Consider the following 27,080-nt stretch of genomic DNA (forward strand, 5'->3'; position numbering starts at 1 on the left):
AATTGTGCTGGTTAACTCCAGTTATGTCTCACATATACATTCCAGGTGAGGGATTTTAGTTGGAGGGGAGGAAACGTTAGTACCCATGGCATACCTGTCTCTCGGCCGCCACCCCTTGCTCCACAGCTAATACCAATTTTGTGGACGGAGAGATTTAAGTTGGAGAAATAGGACTGAGGGGTGGAGTGGAAGGCTTAAACTTCATTATTCAAATCATGTGCAACCAAGCAAGTTAATTAGGAAAAAACAGTTCAAGTGAACTGCACACTGTTAATTCAAAAACAATTACAAGTCTTCTTAATTATATAAGTAAGTACCAGATCTAAAATGAGAGGTAGGGGGAGGCTCCTTTTACTGAAAGTGAAAGCACTGGAAAATCCAATCACAGGTCTTTCTCATCACTTGCAGTTGGGGCTTTCATTTGCAAATTAACTATGCGCCACAGTTCATACCCTGGTTTCTTTGGATCGTGCTGAAGCATCCTACCACAAGGTATAAGGTGCACAGATTTTGTCCTTTGTAGCAGAAAGAGTAGGCACATTGTCAGCTGCTTTGGCATGCCCATCTATGTCTCCAATGTAGCACTCTTATGAGAAATGGCTGGGGCATAATATACTACCACCATCATATTAAAATAATATTCCTTGTGAAAGACTGAAGAAACAGTACTAAGGAGAACCTTTCCTGTAGGGACAAAGTTTCTCTTTCTTGCCCCTGAAGAAAAAAAACACCAGAATTTTCTATTGTTTATACCACATTTCGCCTCAATATCTACAACCTGTGATTTCCCTGTAGCAACATATGGGGGGGGGTTGTGTGTCAGAGATTGTCCATGAGACATTTAGCTTTTGATTTTTGGTAGGCAGTTGCTTGTTTTCAGTCTCCAGTGCGGCAGGGTATCCTCCCCACTCCCTTCAGACATTTAATTGTGATGACTGAGGCATACTAAGAATTCAGCAAAAGGGTCGAGAAGTCAAACCTATTGCTCCCTGCATAAACTATTAGCTATAAAAGCAAGCATATGTCATTAGACATCCACTGCAAGGTAGTCGAAGAAAGGAGAAAGGACAGAAGGTTTAGCCTTTTGGCTAAAAGGCAACGAGCCAAAAAAGAGAAATGTATTGATGGTATTGAATAAAAGGAACAGAAAACACCGGAAAGAAAAATGGTCTCTCTGTTGAATTTCCACTCTCTGAGCTGACATAATGCCTGAATGCATAATGCATGAGTAATGAGTTCTGTAGTGGTGCAGCAAGACGATATTTGCATTGCATGCTCCATCCTACCTGGGCCTGATCCAAACTCAAATAAAAGAATAGAGAGACATTCCATACAATGATTCTGGAGGCTGTGGTGTTTCAGCATTTAATCCTGGCTGCTTTAGGTAGTAGAGATATTGGACTGATGCAATAATTGAGGTAGCATGAACCAACTGTATATATGGAAAAGGCTATTCAGCACAAGGAGAAACTGAATGAACACAATCAGCCAGAAAAAAAAGTTAGGAGTAGCTGAAACTGCCCTATCCCACCATGCTGCATTTGGGTGGACTGCAGAATGAAATCATTCCACTGGGCTAAAACTACAGAGTGGCTTGCAGAAGCCAGGGTTGTCAGAATATATTTCAGAAAGAACAGAAGCAAAATATATAGATTTCTAAAATACTTTGTATGTATGTAAAAAATGGTGTTGAGTAGATTTTAGATATTTTATTTCACTGTCAATTTTGTCCTACATAGCTTAGGCTCTAGATATCTAAAATCCAAATTGCTTCCCTTACTAAAGGCTAATGATTTGCTGCTAAAATCTAGAATCTGAAATAATTTTCTTCTAAAAGATGCTGGCTGTTAAATATATTTCCAGTCCTGAGGCTGCATTATTGCTCATATGTTAACTTATGTAAACATCACTGTTGAAAAACAAGGAGGTTGAGCTAAACCAACACATAACTTGTTGTTAAAATTTAAGTTGGTCCAGGTAGTCGTGATCTCAATCTGTCAGAAAAGGTGTAGTCAAGTTCTCTTCTTTCTTACTTGAATTCCTTATGCCAATAAGCCTTTGCCATTCTCTGGAAAGGAGCTGTTATTTTTATTCACCTCTACCTACCGTACATAGCAGGGAGAACCAATGAAACATATCCCAGGAGTGTTGAATCCCAACTGTATAAACGTGGCACATATCAGTGAGTCATTATAATTAATCTAAATGGGCTCTGATGTGACCTAGCCTATTTCCTTTCCCGCAGATAGAAATGAAACAAACCAAAAAAACCCCAAATAAAATCCCAAGGCCACATTATGATTTCATATCAGAATGTTAATGCTGTGACATGAATACTGAACTGAAACAAGGCAATGAGTAATTTTAATCAGAAAATATAATCCAAGTATTCAAAGGACTAGATTGTATTCATAACCAGTTACTGCTTAACAGTAATGCGAAGAATCTAGTGGGAATCAGTGATGTGGAGAAAGGAAAATACTAATTTTTCTTCAACGAACATTTGTTGGAATGATGATTACCAATTCTAATGACTTGTTTGTAAATAGGCAAAAAGCTTTCATTCTAATAATGTACTTGCCTGGTGAACAACATAATGGGGTCGTCCCTTTTGTTGTGATCTGGTCCCTCAGCTTTTGCTAGAACACTGCAGTGATTATCATAATGTGTTTTTAGTGAACTCTGTCAGCAGAGCAAGGTATGGCTCATCAGACACTCATTGGGGATAAATGTTAGATTTAATATTCTTATCAGGCTGTTCGAGCTTAGCAGTCACTGACCCTTTCCCCACTCATATCAAAGTTGCTCACACTCCTACTGGCTTCAGTGGCTTATGGAAAAAAAATATTCTGTTGCTGCATGTCTGACTGCACTTGAAAAGGATTCGAGCCAGAACAACAGAAAATGACAGGGACTAAATGTCCCCATGGTAATCAGGGCACATTTATCAGGTGAGTTTCACCAACTAATTCAAATTAATCCCATTTTTTCACTTGTCTTATTGTATTTTGAGTAATTTGAATATCTTAGATATCACTAGTATCACCTTTAATGCATTGACAATCTGTGCTGCATTAGAGAAAACTTTCAAAAGCACTTGTAGTTTTTAACATTCAAATTTAACACTGCTATACCATCCTTTCGTTCAGGAATCTGCACATGGATTACATTAATGCTATTTCATTTTCCAAATAAATGTATTTATCTTAGTGTTTTTATACTGTAAACTGCCCTGTGATCCCTGGATAAAGGGTGGTATATAAATTTAATAAACAAATAAAATAAATAAATAAATGGAATGGTTATGAAATGTAATGTTACAAAAAATGTAATTGGATGTCATGTGAAGCCTGTGAAACAATGCAAATGGAAAACCTGTACTGGCTACAGTCTACATTAGTTTAAGATTCCTATGTGTTTTATCGACAACATTTGTACGTGGCACAAAAGCTCCAAAGTTTTGTTCAAACCACCAGGGTGAAAACACACTTAAAGGTTTTGGAGAAAACATGATGCTGGCAAAGTCTCTGACTTTTGTAACATATGATATGTTATGCCTCATACTTTGGGGGGTGAATGAATACTTTTAACTCTATTCAGAAAGGAACAGTAAATCAGAAATGTTCAAAAGGAACCAGGCTGGATACAGACTAGGTCATACTCTTTAGAACTAATGTGTACTCAAAGCATGACTGTTTATTAATTTACTTTCTTTAATGAGAACATAAAATATTCCATTTTGTGTTGACAAGAGACTTTCAATTTAATTTACAGTGTAAAAAAGAAAATTTGAGTATTTAAAAAATCTCCCTGATACTGAAGGTCTACCATATCTCTTCTCCCAGCCACTGAGGAACTGGACTCAAGAGGAAGGACTTAGCATAGTCAACATCAGGTGGACCAACTCTAGCCTTTGCTACAATACAGAAAAATGCTCTGGAGTATAAAAGAAAGGATCACCATCTAGGTATGTCCTCAGCACTAAGACTGGGCAGGGTTGAAGATATATGAAAGACTGGACCATTGCTTATATGTTTGTGCATCTAGACCCTGCAGATTTACAAAACATCTTCTCCAAATATTCTCTGTTTTCTGAACAGAAAGCTCTTACGGTTTGATTCCAGAAATAATTATTTCTCAAAGAAATAAATAACTATATCCTCTAAAGGATTTCCAAAGGATTTGCAGGACTCTAGGATTTGATGAAATATATCCTAAGGAATGTTTGAAAATACTGGACTAACACCTTGGGGCATAAGGCCTACAAAGCCATACAATTCCTTAAAATAAAATAACACTTCTTGATGTTTATTTTAAATACATCTGATCTATTTTTCTTAAGTCTCTAAATTGTGGGTTTGACTACAAATGAGCATTGTTTTGCATTAGATGTAAACCTTTATCCCAATTTGACAATGTACATAAGCTTTGGGATCTGTTTTCTAAATGTAGGGCCTGAATACATTTCTCTGCTGTTTCAAAATAAATTATATATGGCTCATAGTATGAAGATGTTACGATTTCTAATAGTTAATGCTTCCTCAACATTAGGGACAGACAAATCTGTCAATATCAGTTGAGCATTTTTCCAATTAAGATAGGTTTACCATTTTTGTGCATCAGATTGCTTTTATTTTTAAAGTCCTCAAATTAATTTTTCAGCATTTTACTGTGGATTTCTCCTAATATCCACATTTTTGCAAGCACATTTTCCTAACAGAAGAAGTTGTCTCATATCAAATCAGGCCATTGGTCGATCTGGTTCAGTATTGTCTACATTGATCAGCAGCAACTCTCCAAGGTTTCAGGTAGGAGTGATTTCCAGACCTACCTAGAGATGCTGGGAACTGAACCTGGGATCTTCTGATTGTGGTTGGTGCTCTGTTACTGAGCTACGTTCCTTTGTAATATACTGCAGTTTTAGGGCCAGTGCTATTTTTCTAGAAAAAGAGGTGCCGGAACTCGCCATGAACGCCTCCCTTGTTCTCTTATAATGGCAGTGGTGCCCATCTGAGAGATGCCAGAACTGAGTCCCGGCGAGTTCCTGCTGGAAAAAAGCCCTGATTGGGGCCTTCCTGCACTTATCACTTACAGTGGTGTAGTTGCTGTTTGATACAACATTTTAAAGAGTAGGTTGGTAGCTAATTGTTTGCACTTTTGGTCACATGTCACTGTCATTAGAATGTGCAGGGTTTTCCTTTCCACACTAATAGCAGGTTGTACCCAAATTGAGAAAAGTTCCGTGGCTGTAGTCTCACCCCTCACCCTCCTGCTTCCCCAGCCAGTAAGCCAGTAAATGTTATGAGTTACATACCCTCCAACATCTCTCCAATGAAAACAGGGACATCACATTCCATAAAGATAATTTTACTGTTTATACACCACACATCTTACTGGGTTCCCCCATAGCCACTCTGGGCAGCTTCCAACATATATAAAAACATAACATTAAACATTTAAAAAGCCTTCCCTATGGAGAGAGAAGGAAGCAGGCAAGTGGGCAGGGGGGAAAGAAGAAATCTGTCATGGCGTGGGTATCTGTCCTGGGAGTTTCATTGCTGGAAAACCCGGCCACCCGCTCTGCTTCCAGGTGCAATTTGAGTGCGGGGAGGCATTGCCTCACAATTTGGAGTGGAAGATCATTTATGTGAACTCTGCAGAGAGTGAGGAATATGACCAGGTTCTTGACTCAGTGCTGGTGGGACCTGTTCCAGCTGGAAGGCATATATTTGTGTTTGAAGCCAATGCCCCCAACCCTGATCTAATCCCTGAAAGTGATGCTGTGGGAGTTACAGCAATACTTACTACTTGTACCTTTCTGGTACAAGTTCTGGTACCTTCATCTGCATTGGATACTGTGTCAACAATGTATATATGGATCCTGAGCTAAGAGAAAACCCACCCTCAAGCCAGACTTCTCCCAGCTACAGAGGAATATCCTGGCATCCAACCTCAGAGTCACCCATTTCCACATCGATTGGGATGGTCCTAGAGACCAGATGGACAATATTGAAAATGTAGACCCAGAACCTGACAGCTTCCTGCCTCCTAGCTGTGCCTACATCAAAGGCTTGGTCCATTCCATGGGTCTGCAACCAGAGAATTCCATGGACTGTATGTGATCCAAACACAATAATGTTGAGGACCCTGCGCAGTGAAGAGCAGCTGACAAGTTTTTGTGGGAGATGTAGGAGGGATTTGGGATAATGAAGCAACTGATATGTCTATGGAGACTGACAATTCAGAGTCCTTTTCGTGTTGGGGTTTGTAACAGATCTACAGCTCTGTTCTGTCATAGTATTTCTTCATTGCTCCTTGGATCCTCTGACCCTTGACAGGAACCTAGTCTAGCTGCATAAAGAAGAACCCTGTGTTTCCCTCCTTTGTTCCAGGTCTCCAGAAGGCTTAGCAATGGGAGCTTCCTTGTTATTTTGAGTACCCATTTCCTGGGAATCTAACATAGTGGGTGCCTTCTTTTCAGGACAGTTTTCTGTTGCAACACAGCTAAGTCTTGATGAGTTGCTGCTGGCAGAATAGCTAGCAATTGCAGTCAGGTCTTGATGCCTCTCAGGAGTTGATAAGCCTGTCCCAATTTTACAATCTGTGCTTAGTAAGGTAATGGATGATGAGATTTAAGCTGTACAATTTACCTATTTGCATAAGAGACCAGCACTGCTTTTGAGAACTCCCTCTTTTAGCTTGCACCAGTAGGCCTTCTTTCTACTACTGACCCAAAATCTGCCCAAGGCCACAGTGAGCAGGAATTGCATCAACTCCTTTAGATAGTGGCTAAGTTTACAAATCCCCCCACTTGGGGTTTTTTTCTGGCCTGCCTCCAGTCGCACACCCTTCTTTTCTCTTATTACCTGCCCTGATACTTGATCTCTCTATTTGTCTCCTTGATATTTTAGAGATGAACACAGCATATAGGTGTTTAAAACATTTTTGCATTGTATGTCTGACCAATAAAACCTTTTGGAATTAAAAAACAAACAAAAATACCAACCTTCCCTAATAATAATAATAATAATAATAATAATAATAATAATAAAATAAATAATTTATTTATACTCCACCCATCTGGCTGGGTTTCCCCAGCCATACTGGGCAGCTTCCCTCAAAATATTAAAATACAATAGTCCATCAAACATTAAAAGCTTCCCTAAAGAGGGCTGCCTTCAGATGTCTTCTAAAAGTCTGGTAGTTGTTTTTCTCTTTGACATCTGGTGGGATGTCAGGATTGTCTTCAGATGGCTTGGGGGTTGAATAACTCCATACTCTCCAACATATCTCCAACATACTCTCCATCGAAAATAGGGACATCCTACCATACTCTCCAACATTTCTCCAATGAAAATAGGGACATTTTAAGGAAAAGTGGGACATTCTGGGATCAAATCAGAAACTGGGACGGTTTTCCTAAATAAGGGACGTCCCTAGAAAATAGGGACACTTGGAAGGTCTGGAATTATGAGCATGTACACAGGACACGGGTGGCGCTGTGGGTTAAACTACAGAGCCTAGGGCTTGCCGATCAGAAGTTTGGCGGTTCGAATCCCCGCGATGGGGTGAGCTCCTGTTGCTTGGTCCCTGTTCCTGCCAACCTAGCAGTTTGAAAGCACATCAAAGTGCAAGTAGATAAATAGGTACCGCTCCAGCAGGAAGGTAAACAGCATTTCCGTGCGCTGCTCTGGTTCACCAGATGCGGCTTAGTCATGCTGGCCACATGACCCGTAAGTTGTATGCCGGCTCCCTTGGCCAATAAAGCAAGATGAGCGCCACAACCCCAAAGTTGTCCGAGACTGGACCTAATGGTCAGGGGTCCCTTAACCCTTTACCTTTACACAGGAATAGCCTTTTTGCAACTTTTTTATTTACTGCACAATATTCTGGGATTTTAATCTTGTGGGAGTATTGGATATTAGAAGAGCAACCCATTGTCTGCCTGGGCTCTGGTGGACCTGGTTATTGTGATGAAAGTTTGTCTATAACTAATAATTGTGTCATGAGCAGTACTTTGACTCAGTACCCTTATTTTTATTTGCCACATTTCTCCTCTGAATTGAGCTTGCAAACAGACATCTCACACTGGCCAGAGGGAAGTGGCATGAAAAAGGGGCCTCTCATTCCATGCGCATCAAATGCTCTAGCTGGGCTGGTGCTTGTACACATTGCATTTTTGTACATATATTTGGATTGTAAAACTGCATCACAAAATTCAGAAAAATGTTAATTTGCAATGATTACCTGCATTTCTGCACATGTATTGTTTTGAGAAGTGTAGATTAGGTAGATCCACATAAAAATGCAAACTGAAATGAATTTCTGTTCCATCCCTACTCAAATGTAAAATTATATGTTCATTAAAGCATTGGAACAATCTAATATAAGACTATCAGTGTGTTAGGTCAAGAGACTAACATAGTCATAACCATTTCATATTTATGAATGGCTTTTGTATTTTAAAACCTTTTTTAAAAAAGGAACAGTTGTACCACAATGCCTCTCTATCAGCAAAGTTACAATTGATTCCGTTTCAATTGACAGGAAAATATATCAATACACTGTTCGTTTTAAAAGCAATTTCTCAAAGCACTTAAGTCACATTTAGATATACACAGTTTTTCTATTGTTCAAGAAAATAGAAATGCCACCTTGTCTAGCAATATGTTTCAGTTTTAATAAAGCTTTTATATTATTTCTTAGCATGCATTTCACATAGTTTACACACTATTACCTTTCTGTATAAGCAAACATTTTAACTATGCATAAAATCATTTTAATTGCATTATATCCAAAAGGAAGAGTCTTCGTGGTTCCTCCATGTATGTACTGAATCTTGTGGTCTGTCTTGCATGCTGAAATTGATTGAGTATACTGGCAGAATCAATAATTTTTTACATGTCAGAGAATGTGTTTCTTGGTTCGTCAGACATACTCTGGCAAAAGCTCGCTGGCAGGCTGCAAAATTGTTCTTTCAAGAGTGAGGCTGTTCAGCAGACACAGGGAATGGCTTGGTCATGGTTCTGCTGTTCGCAGTTCTTTTTTACTATGCTATACCTGCTCTTTTCATGTTACTGAAAAGAAAACATTATTCATAGATCATGATTCTGTTAGGAGTGTAGTCAAGGAAGCCAAATGTTCCTTTACAATAGTATAAATGGACTACTGAACATCCTGAGAGGTGCCTCTGCTGTATCACTTCTGAGTCAATTATAGATTCACCAGTATTTATACTGGTATCTACAACAAAATCCCCAATACTTTGAATCCATGTTAACTCCCATGACCTGCAAAATCAGGTATCTGAAGAAGTGTGCATGCACACGAAAGCTCATACCAATAACAAGCTTAGTTGGTCTCTAAGGTGCTACTGGAAGGATTTTTTTTATTTTGCAAAATCAAGTGCAAGCTAGGAGCCTATGCCATGACTATTTGTCATGCACAAACATACATATCATATTCGTTTAAAACCAGTGCTTTTTTTCTTTAAAAAATGTTTAGGTGACCTCTTATTTTCCTACCCATGTTGAAATACTGCCCCTTAATGAGGCCAAACTTAAATTCACAAAATGCTTTGGGGTATGCGTACCCCTGCATACCCCCAGAAAAACGCACTGTTTAAAACTATAGGAATATAAGAATATTCAAAAGATTCCATTAGAGTCTAGCATCTGACACCCAGACATGGCATTCTGGGTGTGCTTATGCAAAAGAAAGGATGTGGTATTGCAGAGCTGCCCTAATTCTTAATGGTTCCTGTTGATGAATCCTGAAATTCTTGGTCTATATGCCTAAAAGGTGTGTGCACACAATGGATTTAGTAGTTTGCAGAAGCTAACAAGGAGCTAGTACGTCCCTTTCCCCTTTCCATTGTGACACAGTACATATACTCTTGTACATGTTGATGATCTAGTGACCTAGCTCTGCTAATTTGTCTATGCCATATGCATAGACTCATGAGTGCCTTGTCATCTGTGATGACATTAGATTACTATTCCAAAGCGATGAGAGTCACCATTATGCCATTACAGCAAGAAGTGCTCATTAAGTATAACATTCTACAATGCCACATTAAAACGGGCTGTAATGCACTAACTACAGTGTGTTAATTCTCCAAAATGAATGTCTATGAGGAGTTTGAGATAGCTGATGTGGGTCTTCTTGGTGCATCAAGGCTGTAAACACAAATGGGTTGGACGTGATGCAGTAAGTAAACACAAATGGCTTGAATGTGATGCAGTGCTATGGCTAGCCATCTGATACAGTTCCCCACTCAGTTGCATCAAGGGGAGGTGTGACTGGCAAGGGAGAGAGAGGGTAGCAGCAGAGCAGCAGTGGTGTGCTTCTCCCTCAGCAAAAGCAGAGGCTGGAACAGAGTATTAGAGTGTGTACATTTGAGAAAATGCTGCTTTACAACCAACTCTTCCTCTTGGCATCTCATGCATTCGCCAAAAGATCTGCATACACCTAGACAGGTCCAAAGAATTAGACAGAATAGGTAAATAAATATGTAGTGAAATGTTTGTAAGGAAAGACAACATGGAAATGCTGATTTATTGAGCAAATAACATTTAACTCACAGCAAAAGTTTGAAAAATATTCTGCATTGACGACTGACAATCTTTCAGAAAATATATAGAATAAACTCATACCTCACATAGATTTCCCTCCTTCCTTTCATCATCATTTCTACCCCCACTCCCTGCCTGCCCCACTGCCTTCATAATGGTAGCAACAGCAGGTGAAATATCCCACAGGAATAATGAGGTATTTTGCAACTTACAATTCTTTTGTCTAATTAAAATTGAGATTATGATTCCTCAACTCATTTTCCCCCGTGTGTGTGTGTGTGTGTGTGTGTGTGTAAAATGAATCCTTTGGTTATGACTATTTAATAGTATTATATTTTTATATTAGGTTTAGCCATAAAGGAGAAAGTGGAAAATACCAAAATACAGTGGTACCTCAGTTTTTGAACATCTCTGTTGCTGAACATTTCGGTCTTCGGACGCCGTTAACCTGGAAGTAAATGCTTCGGTTTTCGAACGCGCCTCGGAAGTCAAACCAGAAACATGGCTTCTGTATTGAGTTTTCCATTTTGAGGCTTCCATAATGAGTTTTTTATTTTTGAAAATATTGGAACTCGAACAGTGTTCTGGAACGGATTACGTTTGAAAATCGAGGTACCACTGTACCTTTAGTAAATTTACTGCATTATCCCAAACCCTAGCTCTTTGTTGGCTTCAGTGTGGACATGGTGATCCTGTGCATGCAGGTTTCCCTGTTCACTTCTATAGACTCCTTTTTCACCTCTTTTCCTTCCTTCCTAATCCTTGTTAGAATCCATGTTTTCCATGAAGCCTTTGGCCAAACCACCTTGAACGAACGAATGAATCTTTATTTGAACCAGCCATCGGCCATAGCAATAAAACCACAATACTATATACAAAGAATAGAAATAAAAAGTCAATTTTATAAAATACATTTTAGGGTTTTGAATCAATAGTCAAATAGTGGATCCTATTCTGATTGCCCCAGCTCAAAACCTTGCAACGTTTGCTGTCACCTGCTCATCTTGATCTGCCAAGAGAAATGACACTGTGGCAGTGGTTGGGCGACCCAGAATGGACAATAAAAGAGGGGTGATAATATCATTCCTCAAGTCTTTATAAAAAGTGCAAGCCAGAAGGGCTTGCGCCACCGATTTGGTACTGTCATCTCCACAGGGACATAAGCGTTTTTCATGTGGAATCTGTTGGAATTGTCCTTCAAGTACAGCCGAGAGCAATACATTCAATCTTGCAAGAGTAAAAGCACGTCTATATTTTAGAATTGCTAGATTATGCAGATAGAGTGCCAGAGGGTTGAAATGGGAAGGTGGAAAATAGTCATACCATGGGCAAAATTTCCTTATTGTGGCCAAGTTGTTCTGATGCCCAATATCATTTAGGTGCTGACAAATTAGACTGTTTGCTTTACTAAAAACCAAAATGAGTAGCTGTTGTGGTGAAGTTTTTGATAGACAATTTTAGTCCAGGCACTCTTGTGACAATCTTGCAGCACTAGGTATATTAGACCGGGGGGATTTGAGTTTAGGCGAAGCCAATAGTTAAGGCAAACTACCTTAGTTCCCATGCCTTCCTGTAACTTCTTCTGTTTAAAGGTACACTTGCAAGAAGAGGACTTCTGTGTGAGCATTAGAACCCTTGAATCTGCAAGGCACCACTGGGTCAGGACCATTATCTGTATGGTGTATGTCTGAGCTGGCCAAGGCTCACCTAGATATGTGTGAGTATTGTACTGCTAATGGATGAAAGAACATTTCTTAGGTAAAGTAGCAGTTGTACTAGCCTGATGGCATATTGATTGAATTAGATAGTGTCAGGGAAGAGTTAGAAGTTTCCAGTTTCTCGACTTCCGGAGGCGGCGCGAAGGGTAATGGCTGCCCTTTCCTAACGGGAAGGGAAGCTCCGCACGAGAAAGGGTCGTCCGCTACGGCGCAGCGGAGACCCAAAAACGGAAAACCGCAGGCAGCAGAAGCCTGCGGTCCCGGGACCCGGCGGGCGCCAGAAGCGGCCACCGAAACGTTGAGGGAGCCTCGTAAGGGGCTCCGGATCGCGGAGGAGGCTGCGGCGCTGTGGGTCGTTCCGCAATCGGCGGAGTGAAGCCGCGTAGCTGTTGCCAGTGAGCGCTGACCTTTCTTCCTGAAATTTATGCTTTAAAAACAACAACCCGTGAGTAAACAACTGACTGTATGTAATTCGGGACTTTAAAACATTAAATTTGGCTGAATGCGGATTGACGAAAAACAGGAAGTCCGTCTTCCGCTCCCATTGAACTTGAACGCAAAGAGCGTGGAGGAGTGGAGGCAAAGAGAGACCTTTTAAACTATTTGATCTGAGCACCCATTGAACTTTATTTTAAGTGGAATAGATAACCTCATGTGCTGGACTCTTATGAATTTTAGTTATATTTTAATCTTTCTCCCTTTGGAGCTACATTTTAACTAAAAACCCCAGGCGCTGGAACTGCCTGAGAAACTGAGCTGTCAGCTTGCAGTTTGCAGCTTGGATACTTTGAATCTGAACTTTGAAACAATCTGAGAGAGTCTGAACTTGTTACTTTGAAGCATTTGGATTACCAGCTTACACCATCAGAAATACTGTTGTTGTACTAAACCTTAACTCTGCTGAAAAATCTTTTTATTGAAGGTTCTTGGACTTAGAAATTTGACTTTATTTTAACTGAAATTGATTTCTTCCCTGAAATATTTTAAACTCCCCCTAGAGGATTTGGGACTTATAACAGTGACTTTTACTTTACTTTCTTTTTCCCGGCCCCTTATTGACTGTGACCATCTGTGCCGGGGCTTTCTCATGGGAACAACTCAGCTTGACCTTGAATTTTAGATAACTTTGGAATGAGTGGTACAAGAAGGAGAGGAAGAACTAAACAAACAACTTTGACAACTTTAACCGCAGCCTCACAGGCACGTAGATCATCTGTGCCTACTTTGCCCTCTGAGGTCGAAACTGTTTCTCTGCCACGGGCAGGGGAGGGAGAAACTGAGGAATTACAACTGGAAGATATGGCCTCAGGGGCAAGCACTACTATTTTAGAGAAAATTTTTGAAAAATTAGAATCTTTGGATAAGAAAGTAGAATCTTTGGACAAGAAAGCTGATGAGCAAACATATAAAATTGAGCAGAACATAGAATGTTTAAATAAATTATCTGGACAAGTCTCACAGAATACTCAAGCAATCGGAGAATTGAAGGAGGCTGCAGGGGAAAATCGGAAATTGGCTGAAGATACCAGCCAAAAACTTGAAAATTTAGAACAAGAGGTAAGACCACTCTGCAAGCAAGTAGGCGAACATCAGACCTATTTGTCCATGCTTGAACTGCGGAACAGGGAGAGCAATTTAAGGATAAGAGCAATACCAGAAGTGGAAGAAGGCAACCTAGCTGAGTTTCTGACTAAAGAATTCTCCAAATTTTGGAGTTTAGAGGAAAAGGACTTTAAAATTGTCTCAGCTTTTAGGCTCGGAAGACTTCTAAAGAAAGAGAAGCCCAGAGACTGTTTGATAATATTGAGGTCAAAGGAGGAAAGGGATAAGATTTTGGGCCTACACTACGGAAAGTCACTGGACATTTTGGACAAAAGAATTGAGATTTACAAGGATATTCCTAAACAACTGCTAGATCTTAGATCTGACTATTTGGAGTTGACAAGACTACTAAGGAAGAATTCAATCATCTTTAGGTGGGAATTTCCTCAAGGACTATCTTTTACCTTTAGAGGGAAGAAGATCAAAATCAGAACATCGGAAGACAGAGATAAATTTCTGAACATATACGGAGAGGACCTTCACAAAGGAATTGACCAACTTCCAGGGCCTGAAACACCAGAGGCATCTGCACCCTTGGACTCTGAAGATTCTCTGAACAAGATACCACCCCTTGAAAAATAACCAGATTTATTCAGGATGTCTCTGCAACTTTTGAGTTGGAATATTAATGGCTGCAATATCCCGGAAAAAAGGAGGAAAATTTTTCATATACTAAAAAAAGAACAATTGGATATTATCTGCTTACAAGAAACACACGTGACTAGGCTCCATAGAAAGGTGTTAATAAACAAAAGACTTGGCCAAGAATTTATATCTTCGGACAGAGTAAAGAAGCGAGGAGTGGTGATATATGCAAAAGAGAGCCTGTCACCTAAATTCTTATTCAAAGATGAACATGGAAGAATATTAGGAATTGAGATACAACATCAAGGAGAAAAGATTCTGATATTAGGAATCTATGCACCAAATGACGGGAAATCGGAATTTTACAAGAAGTTGCATGAGACTATGCTGGACTATCTGGACTACAACAACATCATTATGATGGGAGATATGAATGGGGTCGTATCGACAAACATGGATAAGTCACAAAATCAAAACGTTACAAAAGACGGCAGACTACCAAAGACCTTTTTTGAAATGGCTGACAATATGGACTGGATTGATATTTGGAGAACTAAGAACCCCCTGGGAAGAGAGGGAACATTCTTCTCTGAAGCCCAACTGACTTGGACAAGAATCGACCAAATATGGATATCTAGAGGTCTGGCACCCAAGGTCAGAAAAGTGGAAATCTGCCCAAAGACCTGCTCCGACCATAATGCGCTGAAGATGGATATGACACTATTGCCAACCGGCTCCTTTAGATGGAAGATGAATGATAGCTTGTTTAGAGATCAGGAGATTGTCAAGAAGGCCCAAAAAACCTTGAAGGACTATTTTGAAATAAATATGAACACTACGGTGGAAAAAAGAACTATCTGGGACGCAAGCAAAGCTGTGATGAGGGGGTTCTTGATACAACAGAACACTGTAAAGAAAAGAACACAAAATGAAAGGAAAGATAAGATTTTGCAGAAAATTAAAGAATTGGAGAAGAAATTAAGATCAAACCCGAAGTCACAGCCGATTCTGAGAGAAATTAAACTATATCAAGCCCAATATTCTAAATTGATAAACCAAGAAATAGAATGGAAGATTAAATTAATGAAACAAAAAACTTTTGAATCGGCAAATAAATGTGGAAAACTGCTAGCTTGGCAGTTGAAGAAGAGACAGAAATTAAATACAGTTACAAACCTAGAAATTGAAGGAAGAAATATCCAGAACCCCATGGAAATTAGAAAGTGCTTCCAGAGATACTTTAAAAAATTATACACTCAAGGGCCGCAAGATGAGGTTGAGATTAAACAATTTCTGGAAAGAAATGGATTAACAAAGTTGTCACAAAAAAACAGATTAATCCTGAACAACAAAATAACACAACAAGAGATTGAACAAGCTATTCAGAACATGCAACTGGGCAAATCTCCAGGGCCAGACGGTTTGACCTCCAAGTATTACAAGACATTAAAAGACTATCTGACCCAACCAATGATGGAGGTCTGTAATGAAATTATGGAAGGGAAGAAGGCGCCGGAATCGTGGAAGGAAGCCTTTATCACATTGATACCAAAATCTGAAGCTGAAAAGACACAACTCAAAAACTATCGTCCCATCTCCCTTTTGAATGTGGATTACAAAATATTTGCAGACATTTTGGCAAGTAGATTCAAAAGAGTGCTTAATGAAGTAATTCATAAAGACCAGGCAGGCTTTCTCCCAGGTAGACATATGTTTGCAAATACTAGGAACATTATTGACGTTTTGGAACTTTTGCAAACAGACATAAATACAAAAGCAGTGTTAATTTTCATAGACGCGGAGAAGGCCTTTGACAATATTTCTTGGAAATTTATGAAGGGAAATTTGAATGAAATGGGAGTGGGACGGGGGTTTGAGAATGGGATTGACGCAATATATTCAGAACAAAAGGCCAAACTGATAGTTAACAATGTGGTTACAGAAGAGTTCAAAATTGAAAAAGGAACACGACAAGGCTGCCCGATTTCCCCTTTGTTATTCATTTCGGTTCTGGAGGTGCTCTTGAATTTGATCAGAGGGGACCGGTTGGTGGAAGGGATTCAGGTCGGAGCGAAACAATACAAATTGAAAGCTTTTGCAGATGACCTAGTTTTGACTCTGCAGGAGCCAGAATCTAGTACGAAAAGAGTATTACAACTGATACAGGATTTTGGTCGGGTGGCAGGATTTAAATTAAATAAACAGAAAACTAAAGTGTTGGGAAAAAATTTGACAGATACAGAGTCGGAAAGGTTTCAGAGAGAAACAGAACTAACTATGGTTAAAAAAGTAAAATACCTAGGGGTAAACATAACAGCAAAAAACCTGAGTCTATTTAAGGACAATTATGAAAAATGTTGGTCTGAAATTAAGAGAGACTTGGATAGTTGGACAAAATTGAAGCTTTCTTTGTTAGGCCGAATTGCTGCTATTAAGATGAATGTATTGCCAAAAATGTTGTTTTTGTTTCAAACATTACAGATTGTGGACAAAACGGAGTGCTTCCGGAAGTGGCAGAAAGATATATCTAAATTTGTCTGGCAGGGCAAAAAGCCCAGAATTAAGTTTAAGATATTAACAGATGCGAAAGAAAGAGGTGGCTTTGCCCTGCCAGACTTAAAGCTGTACTATGAAGCCGCAGCTTTCTGCTGGCTAAAAGATTGGCTACTTCTCGAAGACACTGACGTGCTGGATTTGGAAGGTTTTAACAATGCTTTTGGTTGGCATGCATACTTATGGTATGACAAAGTTAAGATCAATAAGGCCTTTAAGAACCATATTGTCAGGAAAGCACTGTTCAATGTCTGGACGAAATATAAAGACTTATTGGAAAACAAAACTCCAAGGTGGCTCTCACCTCTGGAGGCTAAGGCCCGAAAAAGACCCAATATGGAGGCCAAATGGCCAAAATATTGGGAATTATTAGAAAAAGATGGAGACAATTGGAAATTGCAGAGTTTGGAGAAAATGAAGGATAAGGTGCGAGACTGGTTACATTATGCTCAGATTAAAGAAGTTTTTAAAAATGACAAAAAGTTAGGGTTCCAGGTGGAGAAATCGAAGTTAGAAACAGAATTGTTAGAACCCAAAACCAAGGTACTATCTAGAATGTATAACTTGCTGCTAAAATGGAACACACAAGACGAAATGGTTAAATCGGCTATGATAAAATGGGCACAGGATATTGGGCATAACATTATGTTTGAGGACTGGGAAAGGTTGTGGACCACTGGGTTGAACTTCACTGCATGTAATGCTCTGAAGGAAAATGTTATGAAAATGATATATAGATGGTACATGACCCCAGTTAAACTTGCCAAAATATACCATTCGTCTGACAATAAATGTTGGAAATGTAAAGAAAATGAAGGAACATTCTTCCACCTCTGGTGGACATGCCCTAAGGTGAAGGCCTTCTGGGAAATGATATACAATGAGCTGAAAAAGGTATTTAAGTATACCTTCACTAAGAAACCAGAGGCCTTCCTTCTGGGTATTGTCGGCCAGAAGGTGTTAAAGAAGGATCGAACATTTTTCATGTATGCAACAACGGCAGCAAGGATTCTCATCGCAAAAAATTGGAAAACTCAAGATTTACCCACACTGGAAGAGTGGCAGATGCAGCTGATGGACTATATGCAACTGGCCGAGATGACTGGCAGAATCCGAGACCTGGGAGAAGAAAAGATGGAGGAAGACTGGGAGAAATTCAAGATGTATTTACAAAAACATTGTAATTTGTTTGAATGTTAAGAAGGATGCTAGATTATAAAAAACTGGCCACCACTAAACTAGATTTAAATTTGATGATAAGTGAGACTAAAGAAAATATAAAAATTTTATTGGAAAAAGTGTTAAATCATATTGGAATGTGTGGACATGAGATTGTAAACAAGCTGATAATTTGTTTGGAAAAATTTTTTTTTTAATGATGTAAATGGGAGAGGGGGACGTGAGGGAGTCCAAAGAAGTGAAGAATTTGTTGTTATAAAAGTAAGATTGTTTTATGTGTGCATTTATATTTTAAAAAAAACCTTAATAAATATTTATAAAAAAAAAAAAAAGAAGTTTCCAGTTTCTCAGAGGGAGAAAGCATTCCCCAAGGGGGGGAGGGGAGCAGTGAATCTAATAGAAGAGAACAGGAGGAGGAACAGGGAGGGACCGGCTGTTCCCAGGAAAGGCAAGGGTTAAGTTCTAGCTCAGATTCGGAGGAGGGGAGATACAAGCCAGCTCTAGCCAGGAGGTTAGAAAAAAGAGCGGGAAAACAAAGGGAAGGGCGCGTTCGACATTTTGAGAGTGGCTGGTCACGGAGAAGCAGAGCTCAGAAGGTATCTGAAAGAAGTGACTCTGAGGAATAATGTTTAAGAACCGTTTATAAGATTGTTTTGTTAATACGCAATAAAAAGTTTTATAAAAGAACAAGAAGCGTTTGTGTGGTGATCTGAAGAGGACAACGACCAGGCCTGACAGATAGTTCTGGAATCAGAGGATGGAATGTTCATTTAACTATCACATAGGTTTCCCCCCCCCCAAATAATATTTATTCAAATTTTCAAAAAAAAATTACAAAAAGAAACACAGAATACAGAAACACAACATATCCAAAAGAAAAGTAAAATAAAGAGATAAAAAAGCAAAAAACAGCCAAAAAGAAAAAAAAATACAATCAAGAAAACCAACCTTAATATAGTTCCCTTTCTTAACTTATTTCCTTGACCTCCTCACACCTCCCCTCTTTGTATTCTACTTCAAATAGATATTTCAGCAAATCCTTCATCCTTGTTTTTATCCTTATAACTTATCTTAATATACTGTAATTTTCCATTCTCTCTTTTACCAATTAGCCATCTACTTTTACTTTATTTAATCTTATTTCTCATTTAAAACTTATATATCTGAACTTATTCTCTTAAGATGTTTCCCCTGAGATCATAGAAATTCCATTCCACGATTTTCCCATCTCTCATTAAAAGAAAAAAAAAGAAAAAAGATATACACTTTAGATTCCCAATTTTTCTTTCACCAACTCCCCTCCCCGGTCTCGGCCCCTACCAACAGTTTCATCAATAAAAGTCCATCAACCCGGAGATCTTAAGTCCGAGGCTCTTAGCTCTCTTTCATGTCCCCTCTGCCGATCTTTTTGATAGTCTTTGGTGTTAAAAGACAAATCTTGGGGGAGCTCCAACCCAACAGTAGTCATATTCCTTCTTAGCAAGTCTGCCAGGCTTCCATAGTTGAAGGTAGGGCCCATAGAATATTCCAAATCTTGTTTCACACTCCTTCCAAATCCAAAGGCCCCAAAGACTCCAATCTCCACCTGGCTCAGATTCACATCCCAAAAGTTACCCGATGCCCACATAGGGTAATCTCTCCATCCCTCATTTTCCACCCCAAGCCAGGCTCTCACCTCCAAAGACTGGCTTCTCCTAGTAGCAATCATATAGGGCCTCAAGTTATAATCCAACATTTGCCTCTGTAGGGTTACAGCTCCTCCTTGCATCACTTTCACAGCAGCAACTTTCTCCTTCTCTGGTTCTCCAATTTGTTCAATTAAGATAGACTCCTGTGCCGGGTTCCTGTCAACCTCTTTGTCAATGCCCACTTTTGTTCCCAGAGTTTCAACATTAGTAGCCATAACATTTATCTGTTCTTGCAGCTTTCCCAGCAGATAAAATGTCCTGTTCAATTCAGACGCAACTTCCTTCTCAACCGCCATCCTTAAAAATATCCAAGGTCAAAGCTGATTTCTCAGAGCCTTTATCTTTAGCCCAGCTGCATTCTTGCAACAATATCCAAAAGCTCCCTCTAGAGGGACACAGTTTCCATTCGCTCCTTCCAGCACGGTCCCAAAAGTCCCAGACGTAAAATTGTAGCAATTCAAATTACCTTCCTTCTTTTTGTACACAGAAACGGACAATAGCAACAAAGTCCTTCTTTTATATCTTGACAGGTAGCTGTCAGATTTATCAATTCACCGTCAACGGGCTCTCGCAGACCGCTCCCGGGTTTAGGGAAGTGGCACTTCAGTTCCTAAATTTTAACCTTCTCCTGCAGGTTTCCCTGCTTCCGAAAAGAGTATTGATAGTAGTTTCAATCAGTGGAGTTTTAATCCTTTAGGTAAGACTCTCCACGACCTTAGTTAACATATTCTTTGCTTCAGTTTATTTACAGAAAGGGGAGGTGGACTTCCTGTTTAGACCTACCCCGATCGGTGCCAATTTTAAAATATTTTAAAAGCCCAATTTCCGTTCTACTCACGGGTTGTTGTTTAAAATCCAATTGTCCACAAGAAAAAGTCAGCACTCTCCAGCAACGGCTATGCAGCTTCGCTCCGTGAAAAGAGCAGTTGACTCACAGCACCGCGCCACTCACCCCGTTCCGCTCCGAAGCCCGTAAACGGGTTTCCTTGCGATTTGCGGGGGGGTGCAAAGGGTGCCCGCCGAGTCCCACGTTCACAGGCTTCACCCGCCTGTGATTCCTGTAGGATCCCCGCTTCGCTGTAGCGGTGCAGACCCAATTTTTACGGAGCTAGTCCCTCCGAATCAGAGGGAATCCGCCATTAGCTGATGGCGCTAACCCGGAAGTCCAACTATCGCATAGGTTTGAACTCATCCATGAGCTCATATAATCCATTTTTAAAGCCATCAGTGCCTGTATATTTTGTGACACTGAATTCCAGAAGTTAATTAGGCATTATATGCATATGAAGAAGTCCTTTCTTTTATGTGATGAATTTTTGAACTGAGAATATACAGTCAGGAAAGTAGATGTTATGTTTTGTCAGAACACTGTTACTGTCTTATACTGCCCACTTGTACCACTAGAGGAAGGAAAGGTTTCTTTCTTTATAGAAATTAAAGTTTATTCCAGTTGCTGTGATATTGTCCAGTTGACTGCTATGCAAATAAGCAATAATAATAAACGAATTCCTGAAACATTCAGCAGCCATGATATTACATAACTAAAATGCTGATTGCAGTGCATCATGGTGCTGTGTGGAGTTCATGCAGTCCAAAGCATTTGGCGGGCAAGTAGCTTGAAACAAAGAACCATCACAACTAAAAAAACCACCATAAGAAGCAGTAGCTAGATAACAGGAATTAAGGTTATTGTTTGATGAATCAAATTTTCCCATATTTTCATCAAAAAGGCAAGATATTAAAATGCACATGTGATAAAAATAGGAAGTAGCATTTAAATATGGCTTGATGAGACGTAGCATTCTTTAGGAGGGGGAAGCATCAGAGGTATCTCAAAGGGATTCTGAAGAAGAACAAAGTGGAGAATTATAAATGGGCACTCTTATAAACTTGAACAAATTAATGTGTCAGCACTGTGAATGGCTTCCTTTGAAAATAGCACTGTTTCCACAGCTTACACAATATATGTATAACAAGTCATCTAAATCAATGTTATACTTTGTCTTTAGGCAATTATTTTCTCTACTATTTGTCAAAGGCAAGAAGTAAATTGTAAGCAGTTTTGAACTGTTATTTTGCTGTAATTATACTTTCCTTTTACAAAGATATCATGATTTATGCTGCTGGCTAGGTGCTTCAGGGTTATTTTGTGGCATTTATTATGTCATGGAAAGAAATATTTTTTTAAAAAAAAAACCAGGTACACAGCAGATAGGTAGATGCAAGTGTGTGCAGTGCAGCCTGAAATTAATTTGAGCATCTAAAGATTTATACGAGCACTTTAAGCATTTTATGATCACATTAGGTCAATTTACTACCATGTGGGCATAGTGTACCTCTGTATGAAAATTTAATTTTGACCTCTGCCTTCATGCTAGGAATGGTCTCGTAAATAGAGACAGCTGGTCATGTATATAAGATTCATGAACGCCACTGGGAAATTCATGTATTTAGGGTCCAAGAAGCTTAACAGTGTTAGAATATTTGACACCACTAAACAGCATCAAAGAAAATTGTGTTGACTATGGTGTTACACAACATATATTGGAGATACAATTTTAAAAGCATACACTGGAAAAACAATTTTAATTATTCAGGTTTTATGTCTACATATCAACTTATGTATGTTATGTTCTCTTATACAGGTTGTGGCAGTTTGACTGATGCCAAGGAATCCCACAAACAGTAGCAGCACCAGGAAAAAAATCGAGCGCAGGACACAAATGGGACAAAGCATTTTTTTAGGTAGGTGAGCTATGTAAAAAAGTAAGGCATTACTGCCTCCCATTCAGGACTTCATTTGTGCCTGGAGTCACAAAGGACTTTGCCCTAAAATCTGTTTTAGTGCCATGACTCTGCTGGGAAATCTCTTATTATTTAACTATTCAATAATCCCACAGAGTTGCATGAAAGAGAGTGGGGAGGGCTACCTACTATTAGACTCTTCCCAGAACTTTGTCCTACAGTGACAGTACAACCTGGTCCAAATTCATCATGTACGTGATGAAAATGTTGGTACCCAAATTTGCTATACAGTGGTACCTCAGGTTACATACGTTTCAGGTTACAGACTCCGCTAACCCGGAAATAGTGCTTCAGGTTAAGAACTTTGCTTCAGGATGAGAACAGAAATCATGCTCCGGCGGCACGGCAGCAGCAGGAGGCCACATTAGCTAAAATGGTGCTTCAGGTTAAGAACAGTTTCAGGTTAAATACGGACCTCCGGAATGAATTAAGTACTTAACCTGAGGTACCACTGTAATTATGTTAGGAGTTTAACAAAATGTCTTCTAGAGCTGCTTGATTATTACATTATTTTTAGCAGAAAGTACTGATTAACAGGACATACAGTGGTGGTGTTGATCTATTGACAGACACATTCGGGGAAGGGGGGCATTTTAGGAGTAATAGATGTGCTGCCGAATGCTACACCTTTAGGGACTAGTTTGGGGGTTGATGTAGATAATCCCATCCCATCTGTTTTTTGTGCTGCTGCTGGTGAAACTATTCCAGGTCCAGAAAGCCCTTTCAGACTGGCTGCCCCTGGTTAGATCACAACGCTTGTTTATAAGATTATGAATTACATAAACAAAAATGTTCTGACAGAAACCAGCCTTTGCTCTGTGTACATTCACTCACAGTAATATCATTACCATGTGTTTATTCCCCCTTCCCATAGTGCTATGAACTACAGGCTCATCTACATGCTAGGATAGGAGTGATTTTTCACAGTGCTTGCTTCTATGCTTGCTTGTCAAGTTTTGCATAGCTTCTTTGAATGTTTCATGTCCCAGAAAACTTGGCAGCCTTAATTTATCACTGATTCAGCTCAGTCGTGATGGAAACCCTGGAATAGACGGAGGGTGCCTTTGTTGTCTAACCTAAAAGGATTATGTCATTAGGGAGTTATGGAGTTTGTATCCTTGAATTCATTTGTATTTTATTCAAAATCATTACCACACATCGCGCTTGCAAAGACAGATATAGAGGTGGGTAGAAACATAGAATGAAATGGTTGAGGAAAAGAAAAATACCAAAGAATTATACAGAGCAGAAGCAATTAAAGAGGATATGGTTAGCATTCATCTGTCTTGGGGGACAATGGAAGAGTGAGCCATCGGGGGTGAAGTCAAACTGTTGGAGAGTTAACAGCACCTGCTACAGCTGTACAGCCCAATACAGGAGAGACATGTATTGTTGTAGCTGGGGCAGATGAAAGCATTCCGTTGTGCTGATGCAGGGGTACCATGGCGTTTCTTCTCTCTGTGCTCCTTCCAGTAGTCATTCCTCCTTTGGTCATTGCTGTGGATACATGTCCACATAGTATCTGTCTTAGGTAAAGGTAAAGGGGCCCCTGACCATTAGGTCCAGTCGTGGCCGACTCTGGGGTTGCGGCGCTCATCTCGCTTTATTGGCCGAGGGAGCTGGCATACAGCTTCCGGGTCATGTGGCCAGCATGACTAAGCCACTTCTGGCGAACCAGAGCAGCACACGGAAACGCAGTTTGTCTTCCCACCAGTGCGGTACCTATTTATCTACTTGCACTTTGACGTGCTTTTGAACTGCTAGGTTGGCAGGAGCAGGGACTGAGCAACGGGAGCTCACCCCATCATGGGGATTCGAACCGCCGACCTTCTGATCGGCAAGTCCTAGGCTCTGTGGTTTAACCCACAGCGCCACCCGTGTCCCTTCTTCGTATATGTCTTATTTCTATATAAAAATATGAGTATGTTCACCATGTATTTTATGGATCCTTGGCAAAATCTAGGCAAAATGTTTCAGCCAGGAAGTGGAATACATGTTCTTAATTCTATCACTGAAATGTTAATGATTTAACTTGGGCTAGAATGGAATTGTGCTAATGGCAAGTAGTTCTTGTGGTCATTCACCATGCACGAGGAGATCAGATGAATTAAATGTGGGGGCTTTAAAAATGTGAAACACTCCCTACTCAAATTGATGGACTTCAGGGGTTTTTGGATAGGTCCAGCTCCCTTTCACAGAGGGCCAAATGTGAAATAGAACTTCTTTCCTCTTCTCCATTATCTCTGCCAGTTCCTTTCCCCAAGGGCAAAAAAAAATAAAAAAAAATACTTGCCTTAGGGAAGAGGAAGATTTCCAGTGGTGGCAGAGGACCCAATGAGTCTCTTTTCAGTGGCAAATAACATACACAATTTCATGACAGTGTAATTGGACTCAAAGTCAAACACCATGACCCATTGTAGCATTTGTTACTGATGGTTTCACCAAATATTCACATGGTAATATTTTGTTTTGTTTTTTCCTTGGGGGAGGGAAAGCAATGGGAGGGAGGGAAGGGGAGCGGACCCTTGAAAAAAGAATGTAGTTGAGTTATATAGGTAGAACACTCTGAAGACTCATGGTGGTTTTTCATGTGTTCATCCTGAACAGGTCAATATACCCACTTGATTTTGGGGTGAGTAAGCAGGTAGCAATCAATCTCTGAAAGCAATGACAAAACTGGAAAAGATTTGTAATTCTTTCAGTTACTCTCAAAAAATTATTCAAGGGTATTTATAGTTAGGCTTTCAAAATAAAAACCCTGGGAAAACCACAGCTCAGTTGTTCAGCAAATGCTTTGTGTGTAAAAACTCCCCATGACTGTCTGTGGTGATCCTAATTTTTTTAAAAAGTGTATAGCTGACAGTGCTGGGGAAAACCTCTGCCTGATATCCTAGATGGTTACCGGTAGTTTCCAACAGAGTGGACAATACTGAGCTAGACAGGTGGATTTCAAATAGTTCTGGGGAAACTGCAGATCCTTGTAGTCTAATGTGAGGTCCTCAATGAGAAGACTATGAACTTTATTGAAAGACGGTTTGTTTTTCACTACTGAATTTTTACCAGAGAAAAGTTAATTTAGAAAGGGTTCGTTGATTGTAGAAAGTTCAATATCAAATTGGTCAGACATACTCATGGCTGATTGCTGTATAGACATGTTTCTGAGTGCATTAGAGAGATACAGATACATGTGATTTTTTAATATTTACTAAACACACACTACCAAAAAATAGCAAGGAGAGACAAGAAGGCCTTCTTAAACGAGCAATGCAAAGAAATAGAGGAAAACAACAGAATGGGAAGAACCAGAGATCTGTTCAAGAAAATCGGAGAAATGAAAGGAACATTTCGTACAAAGATTACCATAATAAAGGACAAAAGTGGTAAGGACCTAACATAAGCAGAAGACATCAAGAAGATGTGGCAAGAATACACAGAGGAATTATACCAGAAAGATATGGATGGCTCGTACACCCCAGGTAGTGTGGTTGCTGACCTTGAGCCAGACATCCTGGAGAGTGAAGTCAAATGGGCCTTAGAAAGCACTGCAAATAACAAGGCCAGTGGAAGTGATGGTATTCCAGCTGAACTATTTAAAATTTTAAAAGATGATGCTGTTAAGGTGCTACACTCAATATGCCAGCAAGTTTGGAAAACTTAGCAGTGGCCAAAGGATTGGAGAAGATCAGTTTACATCCCAATCCCAAAAAAGGGCAGTGCCAAAGAATGCTCCAACTACCGCACAATTGCACTCATTTCATACACTAGCAAGGTTATGCTTAAAATTCTACAAGGAAGGCTCAAGCAGTATGTGGACTGAGAACTCCCAGAAGTGCAAGCTGGATTTAGAAGAGGCAGAGGAACCAGAGACCAAATTGCAAACATGCACTGGATTATGGAGAAAGCTAGAGAGTTCCAGAAAGACATCTACTTCTGCTTCATTGACTATGCAAAAGCCTTTGATTGTGTCGACCACAGCAAACTATGGTAAGTTCTTAAAGAAATGGGAGTGCCTGATCACCTCATCTGTCTCCTGAGAAATCTCTACGTGGGACAAGAAGCTACAGTTAGAACTGGATATGGAACAACTGATTGGTTCAAAATTGGGAAAGGAGTACGACAAGGCTGTATATTGTCTCCCTGCTTATTTAACTTATATGCAGAATTCATCATGCGAAAGGCTGGGCTGGATGAATCCCTAGCCGAAATTAAGATTGCCGGAAGAAATATCAACAACCTCAGATATGCAGATGACACAACCTTGATGGCAGAAAGTGAGGAGGATTTAAATAACCTTTTATTGAGGGTGAAAGAGGAGAGTGCAAAATATGGTCTGAAGCTCAACATCAAAAAAACGAAGATCATGGCCACTGGTCCCA

The 27,080-nt window shown here is 39.8% G+C and overlaps 1 protein-coding gene and 1 pseudogene across 2 annotated transcripts in view; both read left to right on the plus strand.

Annotated features, from left to right (window-relative positions):
- LOC309340033 (uncharacterized protein) overlaps window positions 1-27,080 on the plus strand; it is a 194,880-nt gene that overhangs the window by 106,623 nt on the left and 61,177 nt on the right. The window contains exons 5-6 of the mRNA XM_081858558.1: window positions 12,167-12,291; window positions 22,545-22,644. Coding sequence (XP_081714684.1) covers window positions 12,167-12,265 — 99 coding nt within the window. The 3' untranslated portion in view covers window positions 12,266-12,291; window positions 22,545-22,644. The remainder of the gene's footprint in view (window positions 1-12,166; window positions 12,292-22,544; window positions 22,645-27,080) is intronic.
- LOC309340456 (histone chaperone asf1b-B pseudogene) lies at window positions 5,526-6,660 on the plus strand (annotated as a pseudogene). Its single transcript has one exon. The product of its transcript is annotated as a histone chaperone asf1b-B pseudogene (transcript).

This window comes from Podarcis erhardii (genome assembly GCF_964252035.2).
Source record: "Podarcis erhardii genome assembly, chromosome: 4".
Taxonomy (NCBI): Eukaryota; Metazoa; Chordata; class Lepidosauria; order Squamata; family Lacertidae; genus Podarcis; species Podarcis erhardii.